At 36.3% G+C, this 17,713-nt stretch overlaps 1 protein-coding gene across 2 annotated transcripts in view; it reads right to left on the bottom strand.

Annotated features, from left to right (window-relative positions):
* Nucleotides 1–6,507: 6,507 nt before the first annotated feature.
* GAS2 (growth arrest specific 2) overlaps nucleotides 6,508–17,713 on the bottom strand; it is a 124,006-nt gene continuing 112,800 nt past the window's right edge. Inside the window, exons 9-10 of one of the 2 annotated variants that reach the window (XM_070735233.1) lie at nucleotides 9,749–9,762; nucleotides 6,508–6,726 (exon numbers count right to left, since the gene is read on the bottom strand). In XM_070735233.1, the coding sequence (XP_070591334.1) occupies nucleotides 6,508–6,726; nucleotides 9,749–9,762 (233 nt within the window). The remainder of the gene's footprint in view (nucleotides 6,727–9,748; nucleotides 9,763–17,713) is intronic. The other variant, XM_070735226.1, reaches the window with a different exon arrangement.

Genomic DNA, 17,713 nt, shown 5'->3' with positions numbered 1-17,713 from the left:
CACTCCTGGTATATTAAAAAGAACATTCTTTTGGTCTTTAGGATCTTTCAATAGTGCTTGACCAAATGTGTAACTTAGTTATTGGTTCAAGTAAATTGCCTTATGCAATTACTCTAAAGTATGGATGTATGCTATATTCAAGAAAATTTCATTTTAATGTATGTTGATTAGTGTATATTCAAAGTGACAAAGTTATTCTAACTAAGCATTTTGCAGCTTTTAATTCATAATCTTTGAAGCACCCTGATGTAATAATTAGTCCTTAGTGAAAGGACTAATTTTGTTTATATAATTTTTGTTACAGAAACAAGTGATGTATGCAAGATCAAAAGTGATGTATGCAAGATCTGTTACAAAAACAAGTGTATGCGAGATCAAATGTCCATTTCCAACCTTAAGATCAATGATGAGATCATCATAATGTGTTGTCGCCGGCAGGACATAATGTCAGGTTTCCCTTGGTCCTTTCCCCAGTTGGCAAAATTGAATTGCAGCCTCTGCCCTATAAATAATTCTCTACATGTGTTCTAAAATGCGATAAGGCATCTGGCTTTATATATACAACATTAAAATGTGTTTCTCTACTTTTTGTTCCCTGACCATACCTATTATTGAGTCCTTCTGAGTAGCCTTATGGCCCCAGGACAGATATCCCACAATTATTTCTTGTGGGCACATTCTCATTATGTTGTCCAATCTTCGGAGTCTTCGGAGAGGGGCGGCATACAAATCTAATTAATAATAATTGTTCTGGTTAGCTCTGGCCCTGCTCCTGCCCCAAGGACTGTGGATGTGGGGGAGACATCCACATGCTGCAGGCCTGTTTTGCCACCGGTGGAATCTGTTGAAGGCTCCTCTGACCAAGAAGACATGAGTGATAGGGAGGAGGAGAGTGGGGCAGACAGCTCAGAAGGAGATCAATTATCTAGCTCCTCCTTGGATTCAGAACAAAAGTTAATGATACAGCCACGCATGCGGAGAGCGATGCATAGGCAACAACAACTGAGAGATTATTATCAAAGAAAATGAGGCCACCGGTGGTTGGGTGGAGCTGTGGTAATTAGTGAGGCTGCTATAAATAGCAGCCTGTGGGTTTGGCCATTGTGGAGGATTATCTGATCGTTGTGTTTCATGACTGCTTTATTGACTGACTTTTTGTGTGCTGATTTTTCCCCGCTTTGAAACTAAACCAGAGCAAAGTGTATTTCACTTTGTGAAAGAAGAAGGACTGTGAATTGCCTCACAGCTGCAAGCTAAGTATCACAGAACTGATAAGGGACTTGTACAAATTACCAGTTTGTTTGGAGACGAGTGCTCTTGGCTATACCAAAAGAGGGCTTGGTTTAACCTGCTGTTCTGTTCGGGTCGTATGCGACCCGAAGCCAAGTTTGAGTCCCTGTAAAAAATTTTCCCTGCATATCTGAAACTTGAAATTTCATGACTTTTCATCATTTCAGGGGTTCTCTCTATGAGAATTTTTTTTGGGGGGTGGGGGGCTTAGTTTTTGCTGGGCAAAAAAAGTTACAAATCTTCTGTTCGGGTCACATACGACCCGGACCGAAAACTCTTCATTTGAAGTGCTTATGTTTGGTCAATTTGAAAACTTTTTTCACTTGGAAAGTAGTCTGAACATTTCTGCACACAATGATATGAAAATTGAAATGAAAAAAGTAAATCTTATTGGTTTATTTTGCGGATATAATGCACGCCCCCCCATTTTTGTGATTTTTTTTTCAATTTATGGATAGTTTTGCTTGCAAAATGCATTCTATTTTACTAAAGTTGGTGTGGGATTGGTAGCTTGAACATTTCTGAATATAAGAAAAATATAAAGGAACTGAAAAAAATGATTCTTATTGGTTTTTTAATATCAGAAATAAGGCCTCCCCCCCCCCTCGGCTGCTTGCAACCATTTTCACTTTTTATTTTTTTATCCTCCAAATCCGAAATATTCTTTAAAATCTTAGGCATTCATTTACTCAATTTAACAATGCTGATCATCAAAAAATATTTTTGGGGTGGTGGCTAATTGTTTTCTAGGCAAAAAAAAATCATAACTTCGAGTCTGTTTCTGTTCGTATATGACCGGACCAAAAATAATTTTTTTAGGTACTTGAATTTGATCTTTTTGAAAACTTTTTCAACTGGAAAACTAGTTTGAACATTTATGAACATAATGATATGAAAATTGAACTGGAAAAATTGAGACTTATATTTTTATTTTGATCAAAAAGCCCCTCCCCCCCCATCCTTTTTTAATTTCGTGTCAATTTCTATTTTTTTAAGGCTACAAATCCCTAAGGAATTTCCCCCCAAAAGGTTTGATATACTAAATTGAACATTTCTGAATATAAGAAAAATATAAATGAACTGAAAAAAATGGTTCTTATTGGTTTATTTTTGCCACAAAAAGGCCACCCCCCACCCCCGGCCTTGCTATGTGCCATTATTGTCACTGTTTATACATATTTGTCTAGAAATATTTGGAATATCCTTTTGAAAATCAACCACATTGTAGCCAGAGGACTAATTTTATGAAACAAATCCATTTTACTAAAAAAAAGTATGTAAGTTTGAAATTAACAGCATAATTTTTATATAAATTGAAATAATTGAACACGGGGGGAGGCATACATTTATGTGCAAAATAAACCAATATGCATCAATTTTTCCAGTTCAATTTTCATATCATTATGTTCAGAAATGTTCAAGCTACCAATCCCACACAAACTTTAGTAAAATAGAATGTATTTTGCTAGCAAAACTATCCATAAAGTGAAGACTATTTTAAAAAAACGGGGGGGGCATGCATTTCATCAACAAAATAAACCAATATGCATCAATTTTTCAAGTTCAATTTTCATATCATTATGTTCAGAAATGTTCAAGCTACCAATCCCATACCAACTTTAGTAAAATAGAATGCATTTTGCAAGCAAAACTATCCATAAATTGAAAAAAATTTCACAAAAATGGGGGGGGCGTGCATTATATCCGCAAAATAAACCAATAAGATTTACTTTTTTCATTTCAATTTTCATATCATTGTGTGCAGAAATGTTCAGACTACTTTCCAAGTGAAAAAAGCTTTCAAAAAGACCAAACATAAGCACTGCAAATGAAGAGTTTTCGGTCCGGGTCAGGGTGACCCGGGAACAGAAGATTTGTTACTTTTCTTAAACAGAACAGCATTAAGTGAATTTTCATTATAAAGAACATTGTTTTGAATTTTCAAACATGTGTGTGTGTGAAATTTGTACCTGTGAATTTTTGGGAGGATTCTACCAGAGAGCCCGACAGAACAACAAACAACAACAATAATAATATTTTTCTTGAAAACCTCCAGCAATGGAGCACCTACAGCTTCAGGATACAAGCTGTTGCACTGATTAATTGTTCTTACCGTTGGGGAAATTCTACTTTATTTCTAGGTTGAATTTCCATCTGACGAGCTTCCACCCATTGCTCCAATGTGAAAGTGGTATTTTCTGTGATATGCCAACATTCCAGATGGATGTGGAATCACACACAGAGGAAGCAGCTTAAGATAAACATAGTTGAGGTTAGCAGTCTGATTGGCTCCAAATGGTCTGCCAGGGCAGCTGTGGGGCCACCCTCTTTTGTTTTGTTGCTGGGCTGCGGTGTTATTTTGATTGTAACGGAGATCTTACAACCAATATTTTTGCATCCTTTGTATTGGGAAATCATTAATTTTGGACAAACAAACAACTTTTCAAATAAGCCTAATGAAAAATTAAATGCAACTCCTGCCAGTGCTAAGTTATCCATTCCTCAAGGTCTTAACCAAATTGGAGCATTGTGATTAAAATATTGTGTTGTATCATGGCTATTCTTGTGGATACAGCAGTTTCCCAACCTTGGCAACTTGAAGATATTTGGACTTCAACTCCCAGAATTCCCCAGCCAGCAAATTCTGGGAGTTGAAGTACAGATATCTTCAAGTTGCCAAGGTTGAGAAACACTGGGATAGAGCAATCACTTTTGGAGACCTACGTAGTTTATACATGATTGTGAAATTCAAGTAGGTTTATTACACTCATTTATGTAGAAAATGGGGGGGAGGGATTGAGTTCTTAGAAGTGTTTCTAAAGTATCTTTATTTCTAATACACCATGTGATTTCAGCTGATCACATCATTTATACAGTCACCATTCAAATAATTATTGAACAATGATTTTTTTCCCTAGCAAGGCACAAAGTTATCAAGTATAGTCAAGGAAAATTAAAAAAAACATATAACCCAAACCCCAGCATTTGCATATATCACAGAGATCTGTATGGCAATTCCCTTCCCATTATTTATCTACAGAGAATTCACATATTATTTTCATTTTTTTTCAGGTTGTCCAAATATAATGGAATTCAAAAGCAGAGACTATCTCAAAGGGTCAACAGTCTCTATATATATCTCAGGTTAATATGGAAAAAAAAATCCTGAATGAAATTGGTAACTTAAAAACATTCCCAATAATTTTTCACAGATGTCCATAATTTCAAAACATCTACTAATTCTAAAGAGCAATATTACTAAGGTGCTATTATTCATTTCTTGCCACTGTCCATGTAGCCAAAATTAACTGGTGTTAACTACCTACTGCATGAATCCTGACTTTTCTGGGCATGTTTGTTATGTTTTTACCGTGTCATTAGTGTTGAGTTTTGAATGAAGGGAAAGTTGTTGTTGCTCCCTGGATGGCTATTGACCGAATGGGTCAGGTATGCTGTAGAGCCTTAAGCCATATAGATATTATTTTGAGATATGCCAGAGGCAGACATAATGGACAAACTCACAATATATATCAGCATAAGCTACTTTCTAATATGAATAAACAAAAGCATTTGCCACCCATTTACAGAGGATTTCTTTTATTTATTTTTAATTTCATTTTGTAGATGGACTAGCAAATTGACCCAGCAATTATTTATGAATATGGGTCTGCCTGATGCAAGTATATATTTTCCCAATGTTCCATTCATTTAATATGAATATGTGTATAATTACACATATAGGAATTCCTTCTTCTTCTTTCTATATAGGAACCAGCCTGGAAGCATGGAATAAATTCACCAATTTGTTACATAAAGCTAATCTTTAGTGATCATTCTTGATTGGTTGAGAAAATTAAATTGGCTGTTCACATGTTTAAATGTTAACCTGTGAATAATGATTTACAAATGTCAAAGGTTGGAGTTGTATGTGATATAGTGTACAAACAAGGAGCTGTTTTTCTTTGAACAATATATACCGTATTTTTTGGAGTATAAGATACACCCTTTTCCTCCCTAAATGAGGCTGATAATTTGGGTGTGTCTTATACTCTGAATGTAGCTTTTTTTCCCCTCCCCCCAGCCATAACTAGCTGCTAATGATCTTACCAGCTCTTACCTTGTAGGCTCTTTCATTGTTTCTCTCTGCAAAGAATGTTTTCCAAGCCCTAAGACTTTGCAGGGTTTTTTCATTGCTCTAACTTGCTCGAATAAGTTTCTTTCCAGAGCTAACCAGGTGCTAACAATGTTCCCAGCTCTTACTGGCTTGCAATTTCTTTCATTGTTACTCTCTGCGAAGAATGTTTTCCAAACCCTATCTTTGTAAAAAAAAATTCATTCTCTACTTGCTCTAAATGTTTCTTTCCAGCCCTAACCAGGTGCTAACAATGTTCCAAGCTCTTATGGCTTGCAAGCTCTTTCACTGTTACTTCCTGAAAATAATGTTTTCCAAGCCTTTAGTCTTTGCAGGTTTTTTTTTCATTGGTCTAACTTGCTCCAAATGTTTTTTTCCAGCCCTAACCACGTGCTAGTGATGTTCCCAGCTTTTACTGGCTGGCAAGCTCTTTCATTGTCACTCTCTCCGAATAAAGTTTTTTTAAAGCTCTAACCAGGGGATAAAATAATGTGCTGTCTAAGGACACTAACCAGATGAATACCTAGTAAACAGATTCTTTTCCCTATTCTCGTCCCCAAAACTAAGGGGCATTTTATACTCCGGTGCGTCTTACATTCTGAAAAATACGGTATATATTTGTCTGGCATTGTATATTACAATATTAGCTCTCCAGATGTTTTTCCCATTACATTATCCTTCTCCATCTGTGCTTTTTTCCTTACTAAGCTGAATATAACTCTTTGCTGTGGCAAATTATTGGGAATCCAACCTATTGCTTTTTGAAACAAATTTAACATGATTCATATTCTTTTAATTATCCTACGAGTACATTCATAGAGTAATAATTAGGCTAAAAATATGTCTGTTTTTTTTTTTTTAAATCTGCTTTTCGTAATTAACCTACCAAGCCTAACTTGCTATGAAAAGGTACAGTACTAGAAATAAATAGTTCTACCGTTCAACAATCCATGAAATGGGTTGCCATTTCCAGTCTGCATGTTAAGTCCAGAAGTCCTTTCAAAGCATCAACTAATTTGATTACACATGAAAAATAGCATTGGTCTACATATACCAAGTCCCCCCCAAAAAATGAGAAGGCAATTTCACTTAATCTCTTTTTTGGTTTTGTAATGAGCAGAAACCACCAGGTAGCTGTCTGGAGCCAGGTCCTTGATGGTTGGAGACTTATTCTGGATGGGGGAAGTTTTGCCATCCACCCGAGATATTTGCAGCATTCGGCAGGGGTCATGCTTCAGCAAGTATCCTGCAAATGTCTCCCATCCTCCTCCTACGCGAACCATTACATGTTTGTTGTGCAGCATCTAAATTAGCAAAAGGAATGGGGGGAAAAAGAAGGAAAGTTAAAACATCCAAAGGACAGAATTTACATTTATCAACTGTTGAGAAGTGGAAAGGCCTGGTATTGTGCACGATCCTATTATGGATAGAGCAACCACTTTTGGAGGCTTAGTTCATTGTTAGTATCCAATTCTGTGGCAGAAAATATTGCCTCCCTAAAGATAGCTAAATCTAGATTCATGTGCCTTTTCTTGTTATGAGGTTCTAGGGAAATAACTATAGCTTATGAACCCCTTCTAAACCAGTGGCCCCCCAACCTTTTGAGCACCAGAGACCACTTCTGTGGATGTTGTGGTTAGCTCTGGCCCAGCTCCTGCCCCAAGGACTGTGGATGTGGGGGAGACATCCACATGCTGCAGGTCTGTTTTGCCCCTGGTGGAATCTGCTGATGAAGGCTCCTCTGACCAAGAAGACATGAGTGACAGGGAGGAGGAGAGTGGGGCAGACAGCTCAGAAGGAGATCAATTATCTAGCTCCTCCTTGGATCCAGAACAAGAGTTAATGATACAGCCACGCATGCGGAGAGCGATGCATAGGCAACAACAACTGAGAGATTATTATCAAAGAAAATGAGGCCACCTGTGGTTGGGTGGGGCTGTGGTAATTAGTGAGGCTGTTATAAATAGCAGCCTGTGGGTTTGGCCATTGTGGAGGATTATCTGATCGTTGTGTTTCATGACTGCTTTACTGACTTTGACCTTTTGTGTGCTGATTTTTCCCTGCTTTGAAACTGAACGAGAGCAAAGTGTGTTTCACTTTGTGAAAGAAGGACTGTGAACTGCCTCACAGCTGCAAGCTAAGTATCACAGAACTGATAAGGGACTTGTACAAATTACCAGTTTGTTTGGAGACGAGTGCTCTTTGCTATACCAAAAGAGGGCTTGGTTTAAGTGAATTTTCATTATAAAGAACATTGTTTTGAATTTTCAAACGTGTGTGTGTCTGAAATTTGTACCTGTGAATTTTTGGGAGGATTCTATCAGAGAGCCGGACAGAACAGTGGAGAGAGAGTTTTAGTGCACTACTTGCATCCCATGGATGAGGCTTCGCTTGTTTGTGACCTGTTTCTGGCATGTCACAGACTGGGAACCATCCACAGACCAGACCAGTTTTAAGAGAGTTCACAAACCAGATCAACTTTATTGAAAATAATCCACATTTGACTTAGAGAACAATCAGCAAGCAGAGAAACAGTTGCAATAGAGTGATGATCAGGTATTTGTGAAGTACTCCGGGCCAGATGCAATTTATGGAGCATCTTCAGGGACCATTTCATAAACAACATATTGGAGTAATTTAGCCTATAGGAATCACTGAAGTCAAATATTTCTCTTTAGATATGCATACACCAATTTGATCAGGACGAAAGGGCCATTACTATTGTTCATACGCAGGTCTTAATTTTACAACTTGGGATGGTATTGCATTTTTATAGCACTGAATAAACTAATCAAAATGCTGCATCAAAAATGTATCTTTTGCAAAACACTTTGCAGCTTTAAGCATTAAATGACAGGTAAAACAGCCATATTCAATATTCTAGTCTGTTTATTTTCCCTATAGGAAAGTTGAATATCTAATTTGAACAGTCTTCAGCACAAATAAATAAGAACAATGGATATGTAGCACAATGGATATCCGTTTGACAATCTTAATATTTAATCATCATTAAAATATTTTTTTTAAAAAAATGGTTGATTTTCAGAGTATAGTATTATGAGTATCACTGAATAATATTAAATAAATAGTTGTTCCAATCTGCTTATACCATAAACAGGGAAGTTCATCCACAGAAGATATGGTCTTGTTTTTAGGAGAAGGAAAGTAAACTAACCAAAGCCTTGTTTTATATTAATTTATATATTAACTTGAAAGCAAAATAACTACCTCAGAATAAAAACCTGCTCCACAATAACACAGCACTAGCAGTATAAATGGTTAAAAATGGATTATCACATTTACTACTTCCACAAATACTACAGCAGTAATCGAAAAACTGTTCAGTGAGGGGCTGTGTATTCCCGATGACTTGATGACTTAGGTTTTTCACAAAACATGACATCAGTTTGTTTGGGAAGTTTAATATATACAGTTAATTATCATTGTCTCTCAATAACCCAAATCTGTGTTAATCCCAGAAGAAGCAATTAAGCCAAGATTAGAAAATAAAAGTGCCAAGCCAAAATATTGCACAAAATAGTGCAAAAGTTGATTTGAAACTCAACATTAAGAAAACTAAGATCATGGTATCTGGCCCTCTCAATTCCTGGGAAATAGATAGGGAAGAAATGCAGGCAGTGACAGATTTTATTCTCCTGGACCCCAAAATCATTGCAGATCGGGACTGCAGCCAATCTGCAATGCTTGCTCCTGGGGAGGAAAGCTAAGACAAATCTAGACAGCATGCTAAAAGGCAGAGATATCACCCTGCCAACAAAAGTGGGTATAGTCAAGGCTATGGTTTTCCAAGTTGCAATGTATGGTTATGAAAATTGTACCATAAGAAAGCCCGAATGCCAAATAATTGAACTATGGTGTTGGGGAAGACTCCTGTGAGTCTCTTGGACTGCAAGGCGATCAAACCAATAAGTCCTAGAGGAGATCAACTCTGACTGCTCTTTAGAAGGCCATATGCTGAAGATGTAATCCAAATACTTTGGCCACCTAATGAGAAGGAAGGATTCACTGGAAAAGACTCTAATGCTGGGAAATATTGAAGGCAAAAGAGGGCGAAGACAAAAGAGAATGAGGTGGCTGAATGGAATCACACTAGGCTTGAGCTTTAAATGGATTCCAGAGGATGGTAGAGAACAGGAAGGCCTGGAGGAAGAATATTGTCCATGGGGTCTTGATGGGTCGGACATCACTTTGCAACTAACGACAACAACAAGCCAAATAATATTGCAGGGGAAAAGTAAAATGTAAATATAATATTTTATATATTATAAACAAAAGAAAAAATTTAGAGCAGTTAATAGACTGCACTTTGAATAAATATTCTGGATAAAACACTGCATAAAACCCAGGAGGAAGAAAAACCTTTAACAGAAAACTAAGTTTGCACACTTCCTCCAGTAATTATATTAGGAAATTGACTATTAATTGCTTTTTAGATATTAGGGATCTTTGAATCAACAAGCCTAAAAACATTGGTCTGGATTAGTCTGCTTTCAATCCTTAATGAAATAATACTTTAATTATAAAAATGAATTAAACAGCAGAAAGATAATTAAAATTTTGATTTTGAAAAGTTTAAATAGATAAGTTAGAAATAATTAATTACAAAGAACCCTTGTCTGAGAAACTTGATTTATTTTAAAGATATAAAAGATGACAATTTCAATAATTGGACACTAGAGGGAACTAACGTTTTTAATTAAAGGAGAATACAAAATCTGATTAAGAACTACAGAATGACACAAAATATTATAATATTTTAGAAATGTTATATTGTAATAATTAAAAATACCGCAGGATACTTTGAAAAGTGGAATCAGAAATTAATATCAACAATGTCAATAGTGTATCTTTTATTTTATGTTCACGGAAAGCATATGCACCAGAGACAAATTCCTTTTGTGTCCAATCACACTTGGCCAATAAAGAATTCTATTCTATTCTATTCTATTCTGATTGTGGATGGATTGTGTCCAAATAACATTTTAGAAAAAAATGGCAGAAGAGGAACATTTTTTATTTGACAAGACATATCTAATCTAATAAATGAATGAATGAATGAATGAATGAATGAATGAATGAATGAATAAATAAATAAATAAGAGATGCATGAAAAGTAGCTTTAGAAATAATGGGCTACAAGAATGACATGTTCTGTTCTTTCTTTTAGTTTTTACAATTGCAATTATGATATTTAATATTTTTTAAACTTTGTAAATATTTTAGGAAAGGTGAAAGTTGAAGCATGTTTAACCCAAATTTATTTAATCTTCTAATAATTAAAATCAAGTTTATTTTTTTCTTATCTCTTACATATTGTTTTATTGTTAATATCATTCAATTAAATAAAACAATGGGGGGATTACAAACTTGCAGCAACTAATTCAGTTAAAAGCCATGCAGTTAAAGACAACTATACAATTAGAATGCAACTAAAGAGTTTTATATGATATGTGCCATTCAGATATGCCTAACATTTGATTTATTGGTTGGTATCTCCCTCCAATCCTTAACTGGGGAAATAAAATAGTAATATAAGATGGATTAATTATAAGAACGGCAACATAATATAAATTTCAAGCACAACAGACTTGACCTTAAGAAAAATTCACAAGCTAAAACAACTGCTGTTATTCTCATGCCAAATTAGGAAAAGATGAAAGATTCATAAGCTCTGGAGGGGATTAATCAATGGAAACCTTTAGAGGTCATCCTTCTAGCTAGGGGGAAAATATTGGGAATTTTAAAATGTGATACTTTGAAAGCATTTTCCCCTAGTCATGATGGTCATTGTAATTATAGAGACATATCTTAGTAGTGTTGACATTCTTGCATCCATTTGTGAAATGTCAGAACCTTATGTTTTAATATGAAAGGGAACTTTATCTGTAGAAAGCTGAAATAATTTCGATGCTCCTTTCTTAATAGTTTTTGGGTTAAAAAGGAAATAGAATGTTTGTGTTGCATTAGGAAATCTCTTGTTCTTTTTTTATTCACATGCAAACCCAAGGTCAGAAAGATGACTTGAATGTCATCAGAAGAAACATCTTAATGTAATATCATGGCTCCAAACAAATACAGAATTTTGCAGCATCAACAATCTAGAAAAGAGAAAGGAGAAAAAAAGAACCACTCTTTGATTACTTGACAGTAAACAAATGGAAAGAAAACAAAGTTAGTATTTTAACCTAATGTACTTTTTCAAGAAGATATTGGAGTTTCTTGTTTTTCCTTGAAGACATTTCACTTTTCATACAAGAAGCTTCTTCAGCTCTGAATCTCCATAGAGAATTAGATTTTAATATAAATTGGGACAGAAGTGGAATGGAGTTCCCACCAGATCCCTTAGCTCAAATAAGTTGTTACTAATCACTGTTGAGAAATCTACCTCTTAAACTATTACACAACCAATTCTAAGATCCTGAATTTAAGCAGAAAATGTTTAGACAACAGCACTTGTAACACTGTCCATGGTCCTGAAATTGCTAATCTACAAATCTTCAACTTTCCTTCAACTCTCTTACTTAAATAGTAGCCTTTTGGAGGATATTAGATTTCCTGATGACTCCAGAAATCACCATGGTTTTATTCTTTAAATTATCTCGAGGATCAATGAAAAAAACAACAATCTTTCTCTTTTATTTTCCCTTTCATTATAGATAAATTTCTTAAATGTTATACATTGAATCTTCTGTGGAGTTCATATCTGAAGTTTCCCATATGTCACAATTCTTTATAGAGGCTCCTAAAAGTTTCATTAATCAAACTGAGTTTATATCAAACAGCATCATAATTATCTTTGCCTTGCATCCATACTATTTCTGTAAAAAATATTAGATATTTCTACTCACCAAAATAGTCCCATAAATATTTTGCCACAAGGCTTGTCCAAGATTTGCAAGCTAAGTCTACATATTTCAAAATAGATTATTAACTATAGCCCAAGTTAGCACATCTCTTTCTATGGATCTTTATGAGCAATTGTGTAAATTACTCTGTAACAGTATGATAACAAGGGAACAAATACACATGGAAAAGAATGATAACCACATGTAGGAAATCCAAGATGTATGTTTATACAAAGGTTAGGGATAAGGGTACTGTATATCCAAATTTACCTTACATCCCTCCAGGGAACAAATCCTATCACTCTGGTTTCAATGCCTATGGAAAGAACTAGGGTTTCAGTGCCTTTCTGAAGGCTATTAGGGTCAGGGTCAAATGTTTTTGCAGGACAGTTAGAGGAAGATCTTTCCAGAGAACAGGCACTGCAATGGAAAAGGCACACTTTCTGGACAGTGTCAGATGACATTGCTTCAAGGAACAAACCAAAAACATGTACTTCTTTTGGAAGCCCATCAAGATCAAGTGGTTACTCTCAAATAGGTTGAGAGTAATGGGAATGGCATACTTATGAAACATGTAGTAAAATGCATGGCTGTTGAAGAATGCAGATAGAATGCAAAAGTGGGCAGCTAGTAAGAGTTTTGAAGAAGAAAAGGCAATGAAAGAAGCCTTGTATGCATGTGATAGAATTGAGATTAGTTGGCATAATTGATACACAGTACCTTTAATGCAAATATGTTAGTTAGTGATGTAAAGCCAGTTTCATTTGTACTTTAGGTCAGCAAAATATGAAATTTTTAAAAAATCCATTGCCTGTGAAAACTTTGCTTTGCTTTAAAGAGACAATTAAATTCAGATGAATTGAAGTTCTATTGATAATGTCTCTGCTCATGTGGAGATTAATGAATTCACATCTGGTCAACTTTTTATTTCTGTCCAAGTTTCATTTGACTTTCCTAAAACTGGTTCAAGAATTGTTGCTATTGCAAGATGCTAGGGATGACTGAAACAATTCCTCACAACTTTTGAATTTTCTGAAGCACAAGCCTATATTATCACATTTTGGAACATTGATACTCTGATTAGGAAACATGAAACAAAATACCAGAATGAATATTTTGTACATTTATATACGCATGTATACAGTGCAAAATAATTTGTATATGTATTTGTATTCTCCTTTGTGTACATTTTTAAAATGTACCAATAACATGTTACCATATTTCATTTAAATTTTATATGAGAGAGAGGCAGAGAGACAGAAAGAGAAAGAGAAATATATAGAGAAATTGCTCAGAAGAAATGCAGATGAAGGATGATGGCTTAATAGATCACGTGTTTATTTGGGGCATGTGGATAAGATTGGCTTGTGTTAAAACTAAATTTAAAAAATGATTTACTGAAATAAGAAATAGACTGATTTGTTTTACTAATCTGATATGGTTAGAATAGTTTGGGAAGAAAGAAAGGACATTCATATAACAAAAGAGCTGCCCTCACATGAAATGCCTGTCATTTCGTGAAAAGCATATATGAAATATATAAGTCAATGTTTCTACATATTAATAAGGTCTGCATCTCACTATGAAGAGGAAATACGACATAAGTGAATAATTTCCAAGAAACCTATTAGTTCTGTCACCAATTTAATAACTTGGAAATCTCAAATAATAGTTGTCAAAGAAGTTGCAAATATGACATCTATCACTAGATGGCAGACATGCTCTGTATAATGTGTGCGAATCACACTAACTTGTGTGTAGGAGAGCAAAGATTTGATACCTACCTACGTACGTACGTACGTACGTACATACATACATACATACATACATACATACATACATACAATTATTACTGGGGAAAATATCTGAACTGGCTTGGAAATCCCATAAGTCTTGAGTTTCATAGTTTCAAAATATTAATTCCTATGATTTGTCTATTTGATCCTAAACCAAAGCTGGGGGAGGGTGTGTTGTGTTTTAAAAATTGGCAACCACTGTTCAGCACTATAAGATAAGTAGGATGCAAAGCAAGTTGCTTGGATAATATTTTCCCCAAACTTGGCATGGCCAAATTCTTATGGTCAGCAGAGGGTTGGACAAGAAGTCCAAGAGCATATTTATTTCATATCAATTACACTAAATTCATGGGAGAATTTAGGAATAGTCTTCTTTAGAATCATTTATTTAATAGAATTTTTAAATCACCCAAACAAGTCACTTGGCTAGGTGTAGAAATGGAATAGCAATATCAATAGCACTTAGATTTATATACAGCTTCACAGTGCTTTTACAGCCCCTTCTAAGCAGTTTACAGAACCAGCCTATTGTCGCCAACAATCTGGGTCCTCATTTTATCCACCTCGGAAAGATGGAAGGCTGAGTTGACCCTGAGCCTGATTAGATTCGATCTGCCAAACTGCTGGCAGCCGGTGATCAGCAGAAGTAGCTTGCAGTACTGCACTCTAAGCACTGCGCCACTGCGGCTCTTATTATGGGATGGCTAACTGGCTGGCTGGATATAACAAAATTTTAAGCCACTCTATCGATAGCGGGAGAGGAGGAAGCTTTCTCACCATCCAAGAAACAAAACATGAATAACAGAATCAAAATCAAATCAAACGACTGCCCTTTATTTTCCCTAGCTATTATAATCCCCACTCCCAAAAATCCAGATTAAAAATATTACCCAAATAAGGGACCACAGGCTTGCACTGCCAAGCCATAAGCTTCACCTCTTTTGTATGACTGGTGAGTGTCATCCACCTAAAAGAAAGGCTGGAGCTCACACCGCCTTCAAATCTCAAAGATATATTTGAAAGCTATTGAACGCAGTGAGATAGTGAAAATGGAGCTCCATCCCAGAGCACCCAAATTGCAGTGAAAGATTATGAAAGAAAATGCAGGGTGTCCTGCATAAGCCACATCCACAGTGTGGTAGTAAAAATTTGGTAGCCCTTCACTGGGGGAGGAATAGGTCATTACCAGACTTTTCTCCCAAGATAAAGCATTTCATAATGCAGGGACCACTAAAAGAAGCCTTGGCTCCTTTTAAAAAAATTAAGCAATGATCCTCCCCCTCCCGCAGCTATATATCACCCAACATCAGGAAATGCTAGGGTTTTGTTCTTGATGCGTAGTCTGGAGATCCAGCCTGCTTATGAACAATGGTTTAATTGTTAAGATAAGGATATAAACCACTCCCAGTCTTAAAACACCAATTTTAGCCCCCCCCCTTATCCTCACTTTTCCAAATCATGGTTGATGCTCCCAACTTAGTATTGGGAGCCCACTGTATACTTTTAAAAGCCATTTTCCCAAAACACATTTGCAAGAGGAACAAGGCAAGGAGTAATTGTGTTGAACTAGTTGCTTCCAATTAGCATTGGCCCAAACACTGCACAGACATATTTGGCTGTCACTCAGCGTTATACATGCGAAGGCTGCTTTGAAGATGTAAATCAAAATTGCAAATGTACACTTGGAACCACTCTGGGCTGCAGGAACCGCAGCTTTCAAAACAGGAATGACAGATTGTACTAGCTAGAAATTTTAATTAAACCTCGGTAGGGAGAGCACTTCAGCTAGCTGAGCCTCAGCTGTGTGGCTGCCCTGGCTTGGATGAAGCACCCTGCCAGAAAACCAGAATGATTGGAGAAAGTCATCACAGCCTTAGAATCTATTAATTATGCTCCCAAATAATGACAATGTTTTTGAAGAGGGGGGGAGGGCAGCTTTAAAAGTGACAGAACATATAGCACAGGATACAAAGCAGTGTGACCTTGGTTGCTTAGCAATGTGAGAATAATGCAAAAGGAGGGGGAGACCACAGAAACTATGGGGTCTTTGTGCTTCACTCTTATGAAGGGTTATGTTATGTACTTCTCTTCAATATTTGTGGTAAATTGCCAAAGCTCTTTGCATAAAAATTCTCTGCAAAATTAATGAGAAGAACGCAGGATCATTTTTCCTTTCTTCTATGACCATGATAGCGAACCCATGGTATGCGTGCCCAAACTGACACGTGAAGCCATGTTGCCTGGCATGTGAGGCCTTGCAGCTTTGTCTTCCAGGTCTCTGGCATGAATATGTGAATGACAATCAGCTGTCCTTCACGTGCACAGCAGTGCTGAAAATCTATTTTGCACATGTGTGGCAGCCATCTGATTGTCAAGTGCGCATGTGCACCAGCAACCAAGAAGTTCAGATTTTCCAGAGCATGATCCCTTTGCATGCGCAGAGTGCCAAAACCCGGTATGCGCATGGATGACAGCCAGATGTTTATAGGATTTGCACACCAGAACCTGGAAGTCTGCCTTTTCTGGAGCACCATCCTGCCAGCATTGGCTGTTGGACCAGTTCTAACTCCTCTATAGGAAAAGGGCTAGCTTTGAGTAGACACATGCTAGGATTACATGAGGCCAAAGGTGGGTTTCTCCCAGTTTGGACCAGTAGTAATCTGCTGGTGACATCACCACCGAACCGGTTTGGTGGTGCTGTTCTATGGGCACCACCATCTCTCTCTTTTTTTGAATTTTTCCAGAATTTGGGGGTTTTGAAATTCTTTTGAATTTTTTTTGTTTTTCTTCTTCTGCACAGGTTTTCGGCACCTGATTGTGGTCACCATCTTGTCTTTGATTTTGTTTGTGTGTGTATGTGTTTGGGGGTGGTGGTATTTTTTTATTTGGGGGAATTTCTGGGGTTTTTTCTTCTGTGCATGCACAGTTTTCAGTACTGTACATCCAGTTGCCATCTTTTTGGCTTTTGTTTGGATTTTTAAAATTATTTTTTACCACTGCACATGTGAGGTGTGGCCCTGTGGCATGGGAGGAAGTGAACCTACAGCAAGGTTAGTTAGAACCCATCCCTGCATGAGGCTTCCTTTGCAAACAGGTGAGGAACTATTGTTGTAGCAAAAAACCCCCACCATTGGTAGGCACAAAGGGTTGGAATACATGCATCTGTATTATTATTATTATTATTATTATTATTATTATTATTATTAATTATATTTGTATGCCACCCCTCTCCCCATGATGGTTACAGATCCTGATCCTGTTTCCTGATCCTAACTTAAAAAAAAACCTGTGATATCATAATCTGAGGTACCACTTTCATTTGTATAGGTATGGTCTGTGATAATGGTCAATTCTGATAATGTAATTAATATCAGTGCTGAGCGCTAGCAACACAATATTTTCAATGATGGCTCAATGAGATTCAATTCATTTAGTCTACATGTTGCTTCCATGTCAAAATTTATACCTAAGCTGGTTCAAAGTAAGATAAAAATTAAATTCAATGTGACTATGGCAAAATATTCAGATAGTTCTCAAACAGCTGCTGATTGCATTTACAACAGTGATGAAAAATAGCATACTTTTGAATACCTTACTTACTTTCAACTTTTTTTAAAAGAACCAGTTCT

Source organism: Erythrolamprus reginae, chromosome 1, assembly GCF_031021105.1.
Source record: "Erythrolamprus reginae isolate rEryReg1 chromosome 1, rEryReg1.hap1, whole genome shotgun sequence".
NCBI lineage: Eukaryota > Metazoa > Chordata > Lepidosauria > Squamata > Dipsadidae > Erythrolamprus > Erythrolamprus reginae.
This window is presented reverse-complemented; position numbering and strand designations above follow the sequence as displayed.